This window comes from Cuculus canorus, chromosome 25 (assembly GCF_017976375.1).
Source record: "Cuculus canorus isolate bCucCan1 chromosome 25, bCucCan1.pri, whole genome shotgun sequence".
Taxonomy (NCBI): Eukaryota; Metazoa; Chordata; class Aves; order Cuculiformes; family Cuculidae; genus Cuculus; species Cuculus canorus.
In genome coordinates, this window is record NC_071425.1 from 4,377,937 (window position 1) to 4,395,855 (window position 17,919).

At 45.8% G+C, this 17,919-nt stretch overlaps 1 protein-coding gene across 1 annotated transcript; it reads left to right on the forward strand.

Annotated features, from left to right (window-relative positions):
* The first annotated feature begins 835 nt into the window (after positions 1-835).
* LOC128854579 (ATP-dependent RNA helicase DHX8) lies at positions 836-16,702 on the forward strand. The gene is made up of 23 exons (XM_054088609.1): positions 836-986; positions 1,286-1,371; positions 1,995-2,067; positions 2,838-2,923; positions 3,514-3,623; positions 3,721-4,038; positions 4,347-4,491; positions 5,018-5,221; positions 5,729-5,816; positions 6,144-6,241; positions 6,773-6,920; positions 7,296-7,477; positions 7,865-8,059; positions 8,445-8,630; positions 9,111-9,321; positions 9,631-9,812; positions 10,562-10,702; positions 10,960-11,115; positions 11,924-12,061; positions 12,468-12,596; positions 13,073-13,269; positions 13,413-13,592; positions 14,111-16,702. The coding sequence occupies exons 1-23, from the start codon at positions 875-877 to the stop codon at positions 14,328-14,330; spliced, it is 3,585 nt and encodes a 1,194-aa protein (XP_053944584.1). The 5' UTR covers positions 836-874; the 3' UTR covers positions 14,331-16,702.
* The last annotated feature ends 1,217 nt before the right edge of the window (positions 16,703-17,919 follow it).

Genomic DNA, 17,919 nt, shown 5'->3' on the forward strand with positions numbered 1-17,919 from the left:
TGTCATCTGCAAAATTGCTGAGGGTACCCTCGATCTCACTGTCTATATCATTGATAAAGACATTGAACAGTGCCGGTCCCAGTATGGACCCCTGAGGGACACCACTCGTCACAGATCTCCATCTGAACTTTGAGCCATTGACCACTACTGTTTGAATACAACCGTCCAACCTCCTCGTGACCACGCCCCTTCTACGCCTCACATGTAACCACGCCCCTTCTACGCCTCACATGTAACCACGCCCCCTCACAGCTACGCGTGGCCACGCCCATTCCCTGCAGCGTAACCACGCCCCCTTCTCGCCCCTTCGCGTCGCTATGCCCCTTCTCTTCAGCGTGGCCACGCCCCTTCCACGTGACCACGCCGTTTTTCTCCCTCGCGTGACACCGCCCACTCCCGCTCCGTCTGACCACGGCTCCTTCAACATGACCACGCCCCTTCTCACACCTGACCACCCCCCTTTCCACATGTAACCGCGCCCCCCCTCATGTCTGCCCATGCCCCCTCCCTGGATTAGCCACGGCCCCTCGCACGTCTGACCACGCCCCCTCCCCACATGCAAAACACTTCCCTTATCACATCTGGCCACGCCTCTTCACGCTTGGCCATCGGCCATCCGCTTTGCCTGGCCACGCCCCCTTCTCGTCTCACTGACTACTTCCCGCCCACTACCCCCCGTGACCACGCCCCCTCACTCATGGCCACGCCCCCTCTTCAACTCCGCCTACCACGCCCCGTTCCATGACCACGCCTCTCCCTTCTGGAACCCCAACCCATCCGCTCCAGCGATGAAAATAACTGACCCGCCCCACACTTCCGCCCGCGCGCCGGAAGTGGAAGTGTTGCCGGTGGCAGCAGGAGCAGCGGCGCCATCATGGCGGAGGTGGCGGCTCTGGATGAGCTCGCCAAGCTCGAGTATCTGTCGCTGGTGTCCAAGGTGTGCACCGAGCTGGACAACCACCTGGGCATCAACGACAAGGACTTGGGTAAGCGCGGCGGGGGGGGAGGGCCGTGGGGACCGTTCCTGTCGGCCAGGAACTCGGGGATCAGCCGTGGGATTCCTTCGGGGAACGGGCCGTGAGCCTGAGGAAATGCCTGGGCTCCCGGGAGAGAACCCCCGAGATTCCCTTCCCGGGAGAAACCCCCTTCTCCGAGCCCTTATCCCCGGGAGAGACTCCCTCGAGGTCCCCCCCACGCCCCCGGGAAAGGCCACTGCGCTGAGGTGAAGGATTTGTGCGGTCTCGCAGCGATTTGCTCTGATTTCCCTTGTGCTCCTCCCCCGCAGCTGAGTTTGTGATCAATCTTGCTGAAAAAAACAGTACGTTTGAGACCTTCAAAGCAGTTCTTCTAAAGAACGGGGCCGAGTTCACTGTAAGTGAGATCTGAGCATTCTTGACGTGTTCTTCTCGTCCTAGCGTCTTTTATGGAGCGTTTTGTTTAAGTAAAGAGTTGTGAGAGGTCATTAGAGGTTTTCTTCTATTGCAGAATTACACTCTAATTAGCCTTTGAGTATTCCGGCCTCATTAAGCCAAGCCTCCCCCTCCCTCCTTTTTGTAAAAAACATTGAGATCTTTTGCTTTTGAAAAACTTAGAGGTCTTTGCAAGGTGTCCTTCTGAGGCCTCAAACCGCTCATTGTCTCGTGCAGCGTTACAAAATATGGAAGGGACAACTTTTTATTGAGGCAAGTGTTGTCTTTTTAGAATATTTAGGTGCTGGGTTTCCAAATTCCTCAAAAATCACTGCAGTGGGGTTAAATACCTGGTTGAAAATGACAAGTAGAAAAGTCACTTAAATGGAATTGCTATACGAATTTTTAGATCCAGCTTACCAAATCTTCTTAGGATGTGCCTGAAGTCCGATGATGTTTTCTAACAGTGCACCTGCGTCTTCAGATTTGAGCTTGGTTTTGTCCTGCCAGTAATCCCTTATGTGTGCTAATCATGAAGAACAGCGTTGCAGTCATTGTTTAAAAGTATTTTGTTTGACTTTTCAGGATTCCCTTATCAGCAACTTGCTACGACTCATACAGACGATGCGGCCTCCACCAAAACCGTCTATGAGCAAAGGTGCGGATCGTCCTGTCCCTTCTGTCAATGCAGTGTGAAAAGGAAAACAAAACTCGTAGATGTTTGTAGGTTTTGGCGATTGTTGGTGAGATCAGTGTAATTGTTGTTCTGGACTTGTAAGGCAACTTCAGCCTGGAGAACAGAAGGCTCTGGGGAGACCTTAGAGCAGCTTCCCCGAATTGAAAGGGCCTCCAGGAAATCTGGAGAGGGGCTCTTGATCAGAGAGTGTAGGTATAGGATGAGGGGGGACGGCTTTTAAGCTGAAAGAGGGGAGATTGAGATGAGATCTTAGGCAGAAATGTTTTCCTGTGAGGGTGGGGAGGCCCTGGCCCAGGTTGCCCATCCCTGGAGGGGTTCAAGGCCAGGTTGGATGGGGCTTGGAGCAACCGCATCCAGTGGGAGGTGTCCCTGCCCATGGCAGGGGTTGGAACTGGATGGGCTTCGAGGTCCCTTCCAACCCAAACCATTCCATGATTCCATGATTATTGTGGCAAGAGGCTCTGTGCTCTTCACGACAGATTAGCAAAGCTGTCTGGGCTCTCAGAATGCACTTTTGAAGGTGTGTTTATATTTCACAGATTCACTAATGATCAGGATTTTATTTGTAAGGAGGTAACACTGTGATCTTTGAATAGAATCTCTGTAAAATCTGCATCAACTGTTGCATTTAGGTAGAAGTTCACCTTTATATAGTTACAGAGAAATCAAGAGCAAGTTCTTCCATTTTTGCTAAGTTTGGTTGTTATCTTTGTTTTAAATCTTAAAATTAGAGGCACTTGTCAAACCCAAATCAGAGAAGGAAAAGCTGAAGGAGTTGTTCCCCGCCCTTTGCAGGCCGGATGATCCCAACGTCAGGGTAAGGTCATCATTTCAGATTTCTTTTGAGAGTGTGTGACAACACGATTTTTTTTTTCTTGTTTCTCTTAGTTTCAATTTTTGTTCATGTTAACCTGAGCTAAAAATAAGTAAACTATGAGAAAGTTTAAGAGAAGCAGAAGGCTGTTATTACTGCATGTAGCTGACACGAGAGGCTATTGCAGCAACAACCACATCAATACGGTGCTGCAGAATGCCTGGATGATGAGGCTCTTGTAGTGGGAAATTTGTAGCCTGGCCTTTCTTGCCCGATGTTCTACGTAATGGTGGATTACAAACCAGATAAGCGTTGGACATTCTGATGCTACGAGGGATTTGCTTTTTGCATTTCTGTACTAATTTGCAATGTGGAGATGAAAAGCTCTCTTGTATAAAAGCAGCCTTGTTTCAATGTTATGGCAAAATAGGGGGGTAGTGTTATTCTTTTTTTTCCCCATGTCCTTTATTCTGTATGATCTTTTTTTATCTTACATTCCTTTTCAATAGGTAGACATGTGATTATCCTTTCTGTAGCTTACTTCTTTGTTTTAGATCTTTATCAGCCTCCTTACAGAGTGTTCTCTCTTGCAGACCATGCTGGATGAAGACGACGTGAAAGTGGCTGCTGATGCACTTAAAGAACTTGAAGCTTTGATGCCCAGTGCCGACAGACAGAGCAAGCACAGGAACAGCGACCACAGGTCTCTGGGGGAAGGGATGGGCAGTTGCTGTTACCTGCTTGAGTTGTGCCGATGTGGAATTTCACTGGAAATGTGTGATTTTTTTATTTTTTGTTAGGTCAAAGAGGAAGAAGAGGAGCCGAAGCCGTAGCCGTAGCCGGGACAGGAAACGAAGGCACAGATCTCGTTCTAGGTCTCGTTCTAGGACTCGGGATAGGAACAAGGGAAAATCCAGATACCGGTCAAGGAGCAGAAGTCGAAGTCCCCGTAGGGACCGTAAGGATCGAGAGAAGTACGTTGAGAGGAGCAATGAGAGATGGAGAGACAAGCACGTAGACCGTCCACCGCCTGAGGAGCCTTCCATCGGGGACATCTACAATGGCAAAGTGACGAGCATAATGCAATTTGGATGCTTTGTGCAGCTGGAAGGACTGAGGTACCTCCTGATAGTCTCAATAAATCTAGTACTGTTCCCTTGGAGTTCTCTTTTCTGCTGGTGCCGTAAAGAGGTTCTGAGGCTACAGTGAGGGCTTCTGGGTTTGGGTGCCAGAATGCTGATCTGTTTCAGAAAACTAAATCCAACAGCAGAGAACGTTCTCTTTATAAAAAACCTGTTTGTGGACATATGCAAAGAATCGATTGACAACAAAATACTTTAATCCAGGTTCTGAATGATTGGAAGGACTGTCAGAATGATGATGTACGATGTCTCATGCTCCTCCTTCCTCTCTGCTTCACCTACAGGAAGCGTTGGGAGGGCTTGGTGCACATCTCGGAGCTGCGAAGGGAAGGACGAGTTGCCAATGTTGCTGATGTTGTGAGCAAAGGACAGCGAGTGAAAGTCAAAGTGTTATCCTTTACTGGATCCAAAACCAGCCTCAGCATGAAGGTATGGAAGATGTTCTACAGTGCTTAAATTAGTTTGTGGTCCCAAAATTTGTAAGTATTGTGTCTCGCTTTGCTGTTTTTTAATCTTTTTGATGAAAACTGAGACATAGCCCTTGAAATAGGATTGAAAAAGTTGTGTTACTGTTCTGTGTTTAAGAGGCTAGTTAGTTTTTACTCGTTTTCCGTAGGTTCTTGGTTTTGGTGAAATGTTCCTAATGGATTTTTTGACTTGACGTGAGCAACAAAGCAAACCTCATGCTATTGCTGTGTTTGTCAGTATGAGATAAACGTTCTTTATAAAACGAAATTACTGCCATTGCCAAGGTGGAGCAGTGTCCCAGGCTTCGGAGTGTGCTTACTTCACGATTCCAGCTGGAAAATAAAAGCATGCAAGATAGCATTTTGTGGGGGCTGTTGTTGGCAGTAGTCTCAGTGTTCAGTTTTTTGTCTTGCATTAGAGGAAGCTCCAGTGTTGGTATAGGTAAGAAGTGCTGTATAGGAAGAATTGACTGATTAATCTAATATAGGATGTTGATCAAGACACTGGGGAAGATTTGAATCCAAACCGGAGGAGGAACCTGGTTGGAGAAACCAATGAAGAAACCTCTATGAGAAACCCTGACAGACCCAGTCACCTGTCCTTGGTGAACGCCCCGGAGGTGGAGGACGACAGTCTTGAACGGAAACGCCTCACCCGGATTTCAGATCCAGAGAAATGGGAAATAAAACAGGTGGGGTTTTGTGTTCAGGGAAATGAGGTATTAATCCCTAGAGCTGCTGTGGAGTTTCATGGACTTGAATGCAGCTCCTTGATTATTTAACTTCCTCGTTACCCCTAAATTGATGCCTTTGTGCAGCTTGGGCCTTGTAGCTTAGTTCTGACTATGAAAGCAGCACTGCTTTGAGCAGGAGACTGCAGTAACCTCCCGAGATCCCTCTGACGTGGGGGTGTCACAATCTATGTCCATTGACACTTGGGTGATATTTGATTATCAGTGCAGTCCTGCCTTCTCTCGTGAATGGTGTTTAGAATAACGAGAGGAGTGTTGGCTCGGAGGCTGCATGTGTTGGGGAGATGTGTGTCAGAATGTAGGACCATGCCTTCCTTCTGAAGTCACGATGTTCCTTTGTTCCTGTTTTACGAGTCTGGCAATAACATTAGAAGTCAGACTCGCTCATAGGTGTGAGTTGTGTTTATTCATGGGGTCAAATTGATGTTGTGTTTGTTCTGTTCCCAGATGATTGCAGCGAATGTGCTTTCCAAGGAAGAATTTCCTGACTTTGATGAGGAGACTGGAATTCTTCCTAAAGTTGATGATGAAGAAGGTAGGATTTCCAAGTACTCTTACTGTGAATTCTTTGTGTTTCTGGACGTGTTTGGATTAGACAAGAGACGATAGATGTCAGCGTGGATGTGAAACATCTCACAATTTGCTGTCACCTTAAACATTTGAAACTAGGGTTGCTCTCTAGCCTTATTATTAGTGACATGTGGGTGTGCCCTGTCTCTGTGTTCTTATTTGTGTTGTTTTCACTTTTAAAACTATCCAATTACATCATAACGAAGCATACACAGGAACCTCCATTTGAAGAGGTTCTTTTATGTACCTGAGAGAAGATGTTTCTCTAAAAATTGTCACTTGTGGATTTTAGATGAGGACCTTGAGATAGAGTTGGTTGAAGAAGAGCCGCCTTTCCTTCGAGGTCATACTAAACAGAGCATGGATATGAGTCCCATCAAAATAGTAAAGGTAAGAGGTTTCTAGGACTAAACCTGCTATACCTGGTTTAATTCAGTAAATATTTGGGAATTTAACAGCCGGTTTTTCACCTGGACATTAGTGAGAGCCCTGAAATACGTTAGCACTGAACTGAATATCCTTTCTTTACTTACAAAACTGGTTTCTTAACTGATGTCAGTGAAGTGGAATAATAGAAGCAAAACATGCGGTAGCCTGCAGCAGCAGCAGCCATTTCACATAGTGTGTTAGGACAGACTTCCTTTGTTCTGCTTTTTCGTAGCTTTTGAAAGTAGAAGGTGGTAGAGAAATACTTTCCACTGATTGTGCCCATAATCCTTCTGGCGGACAGTGTAGGGATGCTCCATGTTAGTCGTTACCATGTCAGTTCATGAGGCTGGTCTAACGGAAATACCCTGGGACTCAAATAGATCAAAAACTAACATCTTCAGAAGAGGCATCTAGTGGAGATTGATGACAGAGAGAACTGAAGTTGAAGGATTGGGCGTGCTTGAAATGTTACTTTTTTTTCTTGCTTTCCAGAATCCAGATGGTTCCTTGTCCCAGGCTGCAATGATGCAGAGTGCTTTGGCTAAAGAAAGACGAGAGCTGAAACAAGCCCAGAGAGAAGCGGAGATGGATTCCATCCCCATGGGACTCAACACGCACTGGGTAGACCCTCTCCCTGACGGTACGAATGAACACATCTCATTGTCAACTCTGCATTTTTTGTGACGGTTGAGCAACGCGGGAGAAATGTCTTGGTATTGTGTTGGTCTGCCTCGCTCTAAAAGCGAGTCAAATGCTCGTCCACTGAAATGGGAATGTTGGGGGAAATGTACAGGTATATCCTGCTGTCCCTCAAGGATGTATTGCTAAAAGCTGGATGGTGAGCTATTTTTTTTTTGAGGAAATTCATGTAACAGTGTGGGGGTATGTGTAGGAACCTAAAAAATACCTAAACACTCCAATGTAGAAGGCGTGGATGATGGAATAGTAGGAGCAGGATCACCAGGCTCTGTGCTGTGTGAACGTAAATGTAATGGTGAAATCTTTTCTTCTCTAGTGGATGGCAGACAAATAGCTGCAAACATGCGAGGTATTGGGATGATGCCAAATGATATCCCAGAGTGGAAGAAACATGCATTTGGTGGCAACAAAGCCTCTTATGGTAAAAAGACCCAGCTTTCCATCATTGAGCAGAGAGAGAGTCTCCCAATCTTCAGACTGAAGGAGCAGCTGATACAAGTAAGACTTGAGTTGGCATTCTTGATTGAGCGAGCAAGAATTTAAACTAACTCTTGTTTGCTTAGCTTGTTGACAGGTGGATAGTCAGTCAATAATTTTAAGTGCGGAAATTTAATTATTTTAAAGGATTACCTATCTACTCTAGTAAAGCTCCAGATATTTATTGGTTTAAAGTAAATACTGAAACTAGGATCGTATTGGCAAGGGATGAGTCAGCTAAAAGGTGAAGCAGTTTGCTGACTTGACCAATACGAACTCTGGTATGATTTTTGGTCTAGGTTAGCTGGAGCAAGAGCAGTGGCTGCTCATTCCAGTCCTAGATGTATTTTTGTTTGGGTTTTTTTGGTTTTAAATGCTGACAAGTGTATCTGTTATGACCTTTTCTAGGCTGTTCATGACAACCAGATTCTGATTGTTATTGGAGAGACAGGATCTGGGAAAACAACACAGATCACCCAATACCTGGCTGAGGCGGGATATACTTCAAGAGGAAAGATTGGATGTACTCAGCCTCGCAGAGTGGCTGCGATGTCTGTTGCGAAGAGGGTGTCGGAGGAGTTTGGTTGCTGCCTGGGACAAGAGGTAAATTTCTGTGCTGAAGAGTGTGCTAAAATAAGCATAAGGAAAAGCAGTAAAAATCAGTACTGAAGCTTGTTTGCTTGCATGTTCATGTGTCTGTTACCTTGTAGACTGCAAAAGGAGTTTCAAGATAATCAGATTGGGAATTCATAGGGCTAATAAGTTAGAATCATAGAATCATAGAATCACAGAATGGTTTGGGTTAGAAGGGACCTTAAAGCCCATCCAGTTCCAACCACCTGCCACTGGCCGGGGCACTAGCCAGTTGCTCCAAGGCCCATCCAGCCTGGCCTTGAATACCTTAAGTCTGAGGAGGTCTTGAACTTAAGTTCAGCTGGCTTTGAGCTTAATTCTCTAGCTTCAGTTTCTGTGCAACTCTTCTTTCTAGGTTGGCTACACCATTCGATTTGAAGACTGCACGAGCCCTGAAACCGTTATCAAATACATGACGGATGGTATGTTACTGAGGGAGTGCTTGATAGACCCTGACCTGACTCAGTATGCCATTATCATGCTGGATGAAGCCCACGAGAGGACTATCCATACAGATGTGCTCTTTGGACTCCTGAAGAAGGTAATGTAGCATTTGATTGTTACTGCCTCAGCGTCCTCTCTGTGCTATGTATGGATAGGAGCACTTGGGAAAGGCAAGGTCAAATCAAGTTCACTCGTGCCATAGAAGTCTCTTCTGAAGGCAAAGCAAATGCTTCTGAGGGTTTGTAGTCTAAATTTGACAAGATGAGAGCCTCTGTGTGAAGATAAAGCAAGCGAAACTCAGCAGAAACAATGAGAATTGGCAGTGTGGGATGCTCGTAACAGTGGATGAGGAGAGGGGTGTTCTTGCTCTGACAAAGGCTTTCTGTGATCGGTAGATAAGAAGGATTTGAAATGAGACCTTAGCAGTCGATTGTTTGAAATTCTGGGTATTGGAATGAGCTGCTCCTCTACTCAGACGTCAGAATTCCTGATGTTACTGGCTGTATTTCTCTGACTTCATTCAGGTTCCATATGTCCCAAAGGTAATAAATGACTTGAGCTTTCTGTTCTGCTATAGACAGTGCAGAAGCGGCAAGATATGAAGTTGATAGTGACTTCTGCAACCCTGGATGCTGTGAAATTCTCTCAGTACTTCTACGAAGCACCGATCTTCACAATTCCTGGCAGAACGTACCCAGTCGAAATCCTGTACACAAAAGAGCCAGAGACGGATTATTTGGATGCCAGCCTGATTACAGTTATGCAGATCCACTTAACAGAGCCTCCAGGTGAGCAGAGGATGGTCTGGGGTGATTCTAGGACTCCAATGCCTATGAGCAAGGTCTTTCTAGAAGTCATGGATGATCTATGAGTACCATGAACAAAATGCTCTTGACGTTGTCCTCTATTGCTTGAAAATAGATTAAGTAAAATGCTGGAGACGTTGGGTGGAAGGCTGAAGTCTGCTGCTCCTGGCTAGGAGTTGTTGCCCAGGGGCTAGGGAAAGTTGGAGATGTTCTGCTTAAAATGGGAAAGATGAGGGATGGAAATGTGGTACTGAACAGAATTGACTCTGTTTTAATTTACTTCCCCTGTAGGTGACATTTTGGTGTTTCTAACTGGTCAGGAAGAGATTGACACTGCCTGTGAAATCCTGTACGAGAGGATGAAATCTCTAGGACCTGACGTTCCAGAGTTAATTATCCTGCCAGTATATTCAGCTTTACCCAGTGAAATGCAAACCAGGATCTTTGACCCAGCTCCACCAGGAAGCAGAAAGGTAATTTCAGCCGAGTATGGCTTCATCTCCTGTTGAACACGTTTTAACAGTGAGTTGTATTACATTGCAAATTATATCGCTTTTTTTTTTTTCTTTTTCACACTTCTGCCTCTGTTAGTTGAATCTTCAGGCAAAATGATGTAGTTCTGGAGAAAAGCTGGCTTATCTGCAGCTTAGGGCGTGTTTTTGGTAGCGTCTGTGCCTGTACGTGTTAACTAAGCTTTTGAACGCGTATAGAAAAACATCTGGTGTAGCAAACCTCTGTGCGGGATGTTCTTGGTGTGGTTTTTAATGCTCCCTTTAAAGGATATTACTAACTTCAGTGAAATGGATGGAGGTACGTTTCCTACCAAACAGCTAAGGAATAGGTAGACAGAGGTTCTCTGGAAGATTCTTCTTTTAATATGGACAGTGTTTGATAGGCAAAAATTTTCCCTGAATTCATTGCAGTGTCTTACAGACTTAGAATCATTTTTCACTTGCTCTTCATTATGAATTTTATCATACTCTTGTCCCGTATTGCCCAAACCTAAATGAAATGTAGATACTTAGGCCCTGTCCATAGTTGGCTGTAGATAACACTTCTTTCTGTTCCTCAGTGAACGCGTTTCTCCTTTTTGTGTTAAATGATAGCAGTTGTGTGTATAACAGACTGCTCATATGATGTAGAAAGGATTATTGATGTCAAGTAGCATGGTTGGGTTGGTAACCAGGGAGAGAACGAGTACTGAATCAACTGTTGTGTGCAGGTTGTCATTGCCACTAACATTGCTGAGACGTCTTTGACTATTGATGGCATATATTACGTAGTTGATCCCGGTTTTGTGAAGCAGAAAGTTTATAACTCCAAGACTGGAATTGACCAGCTGGTTGTGACGCCGATTTCCCAGGTAGGTGTTCTGTGTTTAACTGTTGTTTGTTAATCTTTTCTGGTAATGTGTGTCTTGATGAAGGCATCCAAGTGCATGGAGGCCAAGTGTGGCAATGATAAAACCACATCTTTGATGACTCCTTTAGGCTGTGCCTGAGGAATACATAGTTTCCGGAGCTATTCATCTCTTTTGATGAATGCATGTCAAATTACGAATAATTAATAATTTTATTTTACTCGTTTTCACCTCTTTCTCTTTGGCCTTGTTACCTTTAGGCTCAAGCGAAGCAGCGAGCAGGAAGGGCTGGGAGAACTGGACCAGGAAAATGCTATAGGTTATATACAGAGCGTGCTTATCGAGATGAAATGCTAACCACCAATGTGCCCGAAATCCAGAGAACTAATTTGGCCAGTACAGTGCTTTCCCTGAAGGTGGGTGTTTCACAGACCTGTAGCAAGCCAGTGTGATCATAAGCGTTTTGGTAGATGAGCCTCTTTATGAGCCCCATGAATTACTTGTGTGACTTCAGATCCCTCTGGTGAGCAGAGGTATTTTGGAAGGGAAACTGCCTGAAATGTAGGTCTCAGGCCCTGAGAATGCTCCTTCATTTTTCTGTCGAGGGTTATAATGTTGAGTATCCACCTGCATTATTACAAGTCTCAGCTGTGCAGAACTGTTAGTTGCAAGAGGTTTGAGAACCAGGAGTCTTAGGGGCAGTACAGGTTCCCTGTGGAAGAGACGTTTATTTTAACAGATCGGCCACACTGTTGGAGTGGTGTTTGATCTCCAGCCATCTATAACTTCTGTGTGCCATCCCTCTGGGGCTCCACAAGCTAGATCTAACGCAGTTGGGGAACAAGGAGAAGGAAGGATGGAGACATGGTTAGTGTCCGTTGGAGCTGTCAAACCACACTGGTTTACGAAGCGGGAAGTCCTCAAAACCAGCATTTAGCCAGTGTATCTCCTTGGTTGAATCATCTCACTCGAGAGATGCATGGACAGTACCGAGGTAACAGACCGTAAAAGTGAACGGTGGATGAAAGCCATGAGCCAGCATGGGTTGTTTCAAGTGTAGAAATACAGCCATGTATTCCTGACTGCGATTACAGTCAGGATAAGGACGTGCGTCCAGGGTTACTTAAAGTTCTGCAGTGCCTCCTCGACGGTTACTTATCTCTGTCTGGAGTTTGGTGTCTTCTCGGTGTTCTAACTTGTGTTTTCTCCCCTGTGTCTGTTCAGGCTATGGGCATCAACGATCTGCTCTCCTTTGACTTTATGGATGCTCCCCCAATGGAAACTCTAATAACAGCCATGGAGCAGCTCTACACCCTGGGAGCTCTGGATGATGAGGGACTACTCACTCGACTGGGACGCAGGGTAGGCCGAATAGAATGCTTCTCACGTCAACCCAGTCAGTGCTAAGAGTAGTTGTACAAGGACTTGCCTAGCACTCTTGGCTTCCTTTTCCTGTTTTTCTCTTGTATTTTATTGGTAGCTTTTCACCTCCTGTAATTATGTACCTTCTCCTTTTTAAGGAGCAGCTATTGTTTCTCTTCATTCATAGGGTTTTTATTAATGTCTAAAAATTTTCTGTAAGTGTTGGTGTATTCTTGTGATAGTGATTATAGACAAATCATTTGTTTCACATTGAGTGAAGTTATTCTGGGCAAAGCATACTGCCCTGGAAAGGGAGCCCGGAAAGAAGAGCGTTGCTCTCTTGCACTGAGAGAGCTCAAGACTTTTCCAAGACACTGCAGGGTACCCTGAAACATGTTTCTTGCAGATGGCGGAGTTCCCCTTGGAGCCTATGCTGTGTAAGATGCTGATCATGTCCGTGCATCTGGGATGCAGCGAGGAAATGTTGACGATAGTCTCCATGCTGTCTGTACAGAATGTGTTCTACAGGCCGAAGGTAAGAAACACCACCCAGAAGCAGCAGTTGTGATGGTTTGCATGTCTCTGAGTGCCTCAGGTGTGAGAGAGTGAGCGTGTTTGCCAAAATACGCCTGAACCTTGGCTAGGCTGTGCTCACGCGTTCTGGTTCTGGTGTGCTGTGGCTGTGGATGTTGATAGCTTCACCCGTGGGAGAATCTTCAGGAGAGTCTACATGAGGTCTTTCTGGCAAGAACAGTTCTAAGCTTTCCTTTCACACAGGTGTATTCTTGGCTTAGTGAGAGCAGTCCCAGTGACCTCTAGGTTGTTGTCGCTTGGTCCTTAGTCACTCAGTACTCAACATTTTGTGTTGGCTTCTCAGTCTTACATAGTCTGTTTCTTAGTAGAGTTAAAAAGTCATGGTGTGAGTGACAAGGGGCACGTGTCCTCTTTCTTGTTGCACAAGGGTTGTCTTAACAATGGGGATACCTGATTTATGTGTATTTTATGTGTTAGGATAAACAAGCGCTTGCTGATCAGAAGAAAGCCAAGTTCCATCAGACAGAAGGCGACCACCTCACACTTCTGGCTGTGTACAATTCCTGGAAGAATAATAAGTTTTCAAATCCCTGGTGCTACGAAAATTTTATTCAGGCCCGATCTTTACGCAGAGCACAAGACATCCGCAAGCAGATGCTGGGCATTATGGACAGGTGAGCATGACACGAAGGAGGAGTAGTGACTTGGTTTTCTTAGTGTCTTGATTTGTCTAAACAAAATTTGCTAATGTGCTGTTGGTCGCTGCACCCAAATCTGGAGAACTCTGATTATTTTGCTGTCTCATCTTGTGTGACAGGCACAAGCTGGATGTGGTGTCGTGTGGGAAGGCAACGGTTCGAGTCCAGAAGGCTATTTGTAGTGGGTTCTTCCGAAACGCAGCAAAGAAGGATCCCCAGGAAGGTTATCGGACTCTTATCGATCAACAAGTAGTTTATATCCACCCATCCAGTGCTCTCTTCAACAGGCAGCCAGAATGGTAAGGAAAGCAGTGTCGTGGAACTTTCTGTTTCAGTTCAGACTTTAGCACACACCACAACCTTTTGAGTTATATCTGTGAAACACAAATCAAATCATATCCTGGTGATTTCTCAGCAGTGCGCAGAGTGAGGAAAGTTTCAGGTCTGCTTTTGGCTCTTTCCGCTGCTAAAATGAGTGCATGTGTGGGGCTGAGACTTATTTAAGACAAGGCCAGGCCTGAAGCTTGCAAATGCTGTGTTTCTGTTTGTGGAAGTGAGCTTGAAAGAGTGAGGGGGCGGGCAGGGAGGGAGAGAATTATTTTAAATGGAATGAAGGAGATCTATGCAGATGAGTAGTTGTGAATTAGGAGAGGAAAAAAGGCTCTTCTGGATGGTTCTTTTGGAGCTTGTAAGGGGCCTTATGCTGAATGAGGGTGACTCAATCAGAGATAGAGGTACAAGGTTAGATATTTCAGGCCACGCATTTCTCTTCATGTTTGGAAAAACTGATTTCCAGTGTTGCTGCTCCTTTTCACAGGGTGGTGTACCATGAACTGGTGCTGACCACCAAGGAATACATGCGTGAAGTGACGACTATTGATCCTCGCTGGCTGGTGGAGTTCGCGCCTGCTTTCTTCAAGGTTTCTGATCCAACTAAGCTGAGCAAACAGAAGAAGCAGCAGCGGCTGGAACCCCTGTACAATCGCTACGAGGAGCCCAATGCTTGGAGGATATCACGTGCATTCAGACGGCGATGAATCCTTCCCTCATGGACTGTTATGGGTTTTATAGTTGTGGGACTGTGATCTTTGCACTGTTGCAAATGTCCTGAAAGGAGTGACTTTCAATCGAAGTTTGCCTATGAATGAATAGAAAATAAGTGTTTTCAGAGCAAAAGCACAAGGAGGCGATCTGTGCTCAGGTTCCACAACCACGAGGGGAACGACTATCGTCTTCTCTGTGTGCAGCAGCATTTCAGAAGTGGTTCTTGAAGCTCTTCTTTGGTGGTTCCCCTTTCAGGAAACAAAACCTGAGACTTGGAAATGTGGGCACTGACCTGAAGAACAACAAAAATATAATGATTGAAAAATAGTTGCTCACCAAGCTGTGTCTCAATGGCCAAACAGAGACTGGAATAGCTTTTATTTACAGTGTTAAAAGGGATTTATTTCTACTATTTATTTGTAGTATTTATCTCTACTGGACAGTGGCTGTTTTTTTGGGAGCTGCTTGTTCTTTGTTTTTTCATCTTTTATGCGCTTTCCTGTTCAGTATAACTATTTGTCTTTTATGCAAGCTGTGTGGGGTGAGATTTAGTATCTGTGGCTTTGGGATAAGGCTGGAGGGATCTCTTGAAACCCAACCAGAATGTCGGTTATCCTTGGACAATGGGCGCAGGTCAGACTGCAAGGCTTATCCTTCATCACCATCTCCTGTGTGCTGAAGGCTGGTAAGTTGAGCCCTAATAAACCACATCCACTCTGCGGCACGGCTCCCTCTGAAGGTAAGTGGTTACGGATGTTTATACTTTTTTTACAATGTTTCATGTGTTTTATTCCCAGTTAGAATGGTTGGTGACATCACAACTGCTGGGTTTTTTATAGAATATGCTCTTACAGCTCCAATGTCTGTAAAGCATTGTGTAAAGCTAAATGCTTTAAATTGTAAAGCATTGTTCCTTGTTTAAAAAGAAACTTGTCATGCGGTGTGCGCTATGTCAGACTGAAGCTAACTGAAAATTACGTGTTCTTTTGCAAACAGAGGAAGCTTATTTGACTCCTTACGTGCAGAAACTCTGTTTTTATTATTTACCAGACACTTGTTTTACACTCGGTGCATTTGAAGATTGTTTCATGCTGAAAAGCTGCATTGAAAATCTGTATCTCTGTACAGAGGTGGACAGGGATGCCGTGTATAGTGTTGTATTAGATTCTATAAATGCCCTGAGCTTTCCTGTGGCATTACGTCTTCACAAAGTTAAATAGCATTATTAAATTTGTAAGTTTGGAGGTTTTTTTTCATGATGGCGTCAGGCAGAGAATGTTGTCCTGTGCAATTCCGAGCCTTCTCCGAACTGCATTTGTTACTGTTTTCTATGAAAACTTTTGCTTGACTTTCAAAAGCCAAATGGAAGATGTCAAAGAGCAAATGTACCCGGTGGAAGTCCCAGTTGTACAGCAGGTTTGGAGGTGTTTCTGTTCCAAAGTAATTTTGTATTTGCATCTCCAGTGCCTTTCTGTCTGACTTTTGGTAGGGGAAAGGCAGCAAGAGAGGGGATTTTCTTGAAGCAAGCAGTTGTCTTCTGTTCTGTCTGTGTTACTGCTTCCCTTGGTGGCACTCTTTTAGTAATATCCTTTAATTCATTTACAGAAACTTTTCCATGTTGTCCTCAGCTGCTTGTGTTGGGAATACCCTGCATCCAAAACTAGCCTTGAAAACATGAATGTTGGCTTACAAACTTGAACCACTTGCTTATTTTAAGCAAGCTTTATACCTGTTACTGCTTGGAGTGTAGTGACAGGGTGAGGGGAATGGTTTTCAGCCAAAAGGGGAGTGATTTAGATGAGATATTAGGAAGAAATATTTTCCTGTGAGCATGGGGAGGCCCTGGCCCAAGTTCTTCTCCCAAAGAAGTTGTGGCTGCTCTATCCCTGGAGGTACTCAAGGCCAGGTTGGATGAGGCTTTGAGCAGCCGAATCCGGGGTAAGGTGCCCGTGGCAGGGAGTTGGAACTGCATGGGCTTTAAGGCTGATGTGCTCCTCGCGGAGCTGGGGGCCTCATTCTGCTTGTGGAGATGTGAATGGAACAAACAATCCTTGTTTCAGACTCTGGCAGCGTGTGCCATAGGCCGGTTTCCACGTGTTAGCCGATCGTCACAAACAAAGGATTCACAGCAGAAGGATAACTCACACATTCATGTGTACTCAAACACCCAAAATAACCTTTTGCCTTTGATGCAAGAAAGATAAATATGATTTTTACAGGCAGCCCCACACGTGCTCTCTCTGTTACAGTGACTACCGTAACCTTGTTAATGGCCTTGTTACCAGCACCGGTGTGACAGCACCATGCTGCTTGCACAATGAGGGGTTTGTTTTTCAGTAGTTAGGTTTTCGTGAGGTTTCTGTGGCAACTGCAGAAGGCTGTGAGACCGACCCCTTAGCACTTGCATGGAATTTTTCATTTATGAATGTATTGTTCTTTCAGGGCAGCTGGGAATACAGTGAGCGAGTACCTGATTTTAGTAAATGCGTTTTGGGTGCATATGTTCCATAACAGACATAAATCCTCTGGCTGGTCTGTCACAGAATCATAGAATCAATGAGTTGGAAAGGACCCACTGGATCATCGAGTCCAACCATTCCTAAGAATCCCTAAACCATGTCCCTCAGCACCTCATCACCCGTCCCTTAAATACCTCCAGGGAAGGTGACTTGTCCACGTCCCTCGGCAGCTGTTCCAGTGCCCAATGACCCTTTCTGTGAAAAATTTTTTCTTGATATCCAGTCTGACCCTCCCCTGGTGCAGCTTGAGGCCATTCCCCCTTGTCCTGTCCTCTGTCCCTTGGGAGAAGAGCCCAGCTCCCTCCTCTCCACAACCTCCTTTCAGGCAGTTGTAGAGAGCAATAAGGTCTCCCCTCAGCCTCCTCTTCTCCAGGCTGAACACCCCCAGCTCTCTCAGCCGCTCCTCATAACCCTTGTTCTCCAGCCCCTCACCAGCTTCGTTGCTCTTCTCTGGACACACTCCAGAGCCTCAACATCCTTCTTGTGGTGAGGGGCCCAGAACTGAACACAGTACTCGAGGTGCGGTCTCACCAGTGCAGAATTACCTCCTTGGACCTGCTGGTCACACCGTTTCTGATGCCGTTGGCCACCTGGGCCACTGGTGGCTCCTGGTCAGTCGCTGTCAACCAACACTCCCAGGTCCTTCTCCTCTGTGCAGCTTTCTTTCCAGACTTCTGATGGTCTGTAGCTGCACAGGGTGGTTGTGCCCGAAGTGCAGGACCCGGCATTTGGCCTTGTTAAACCTCCCGCCCTCTTCTCCTCAGTGTGACCACGCCCCTTCCCACATGTAACCGCGACCCCTCTCCCGTGTGACCACGCCCCCTCCCCTCATGCAAAACACTCCCCTTCTCACCTCTGGCCACGCCCCTTTCACGCCTGGTCATTCTATTTGCCTGGCGACGCCCCTTCTCCTCCCACTGACCAATTCCCGCCTACTCCCTCGTGACCACGCCCCCTCACACATGGCCACACCCCTTCGCCAAACCCTCTGACCACGCCCCCTTTTCCATGACCACGCCTCTCCCTCCTGGAACCCCAACCCGTCCGCTCCAGCGATGAAAAT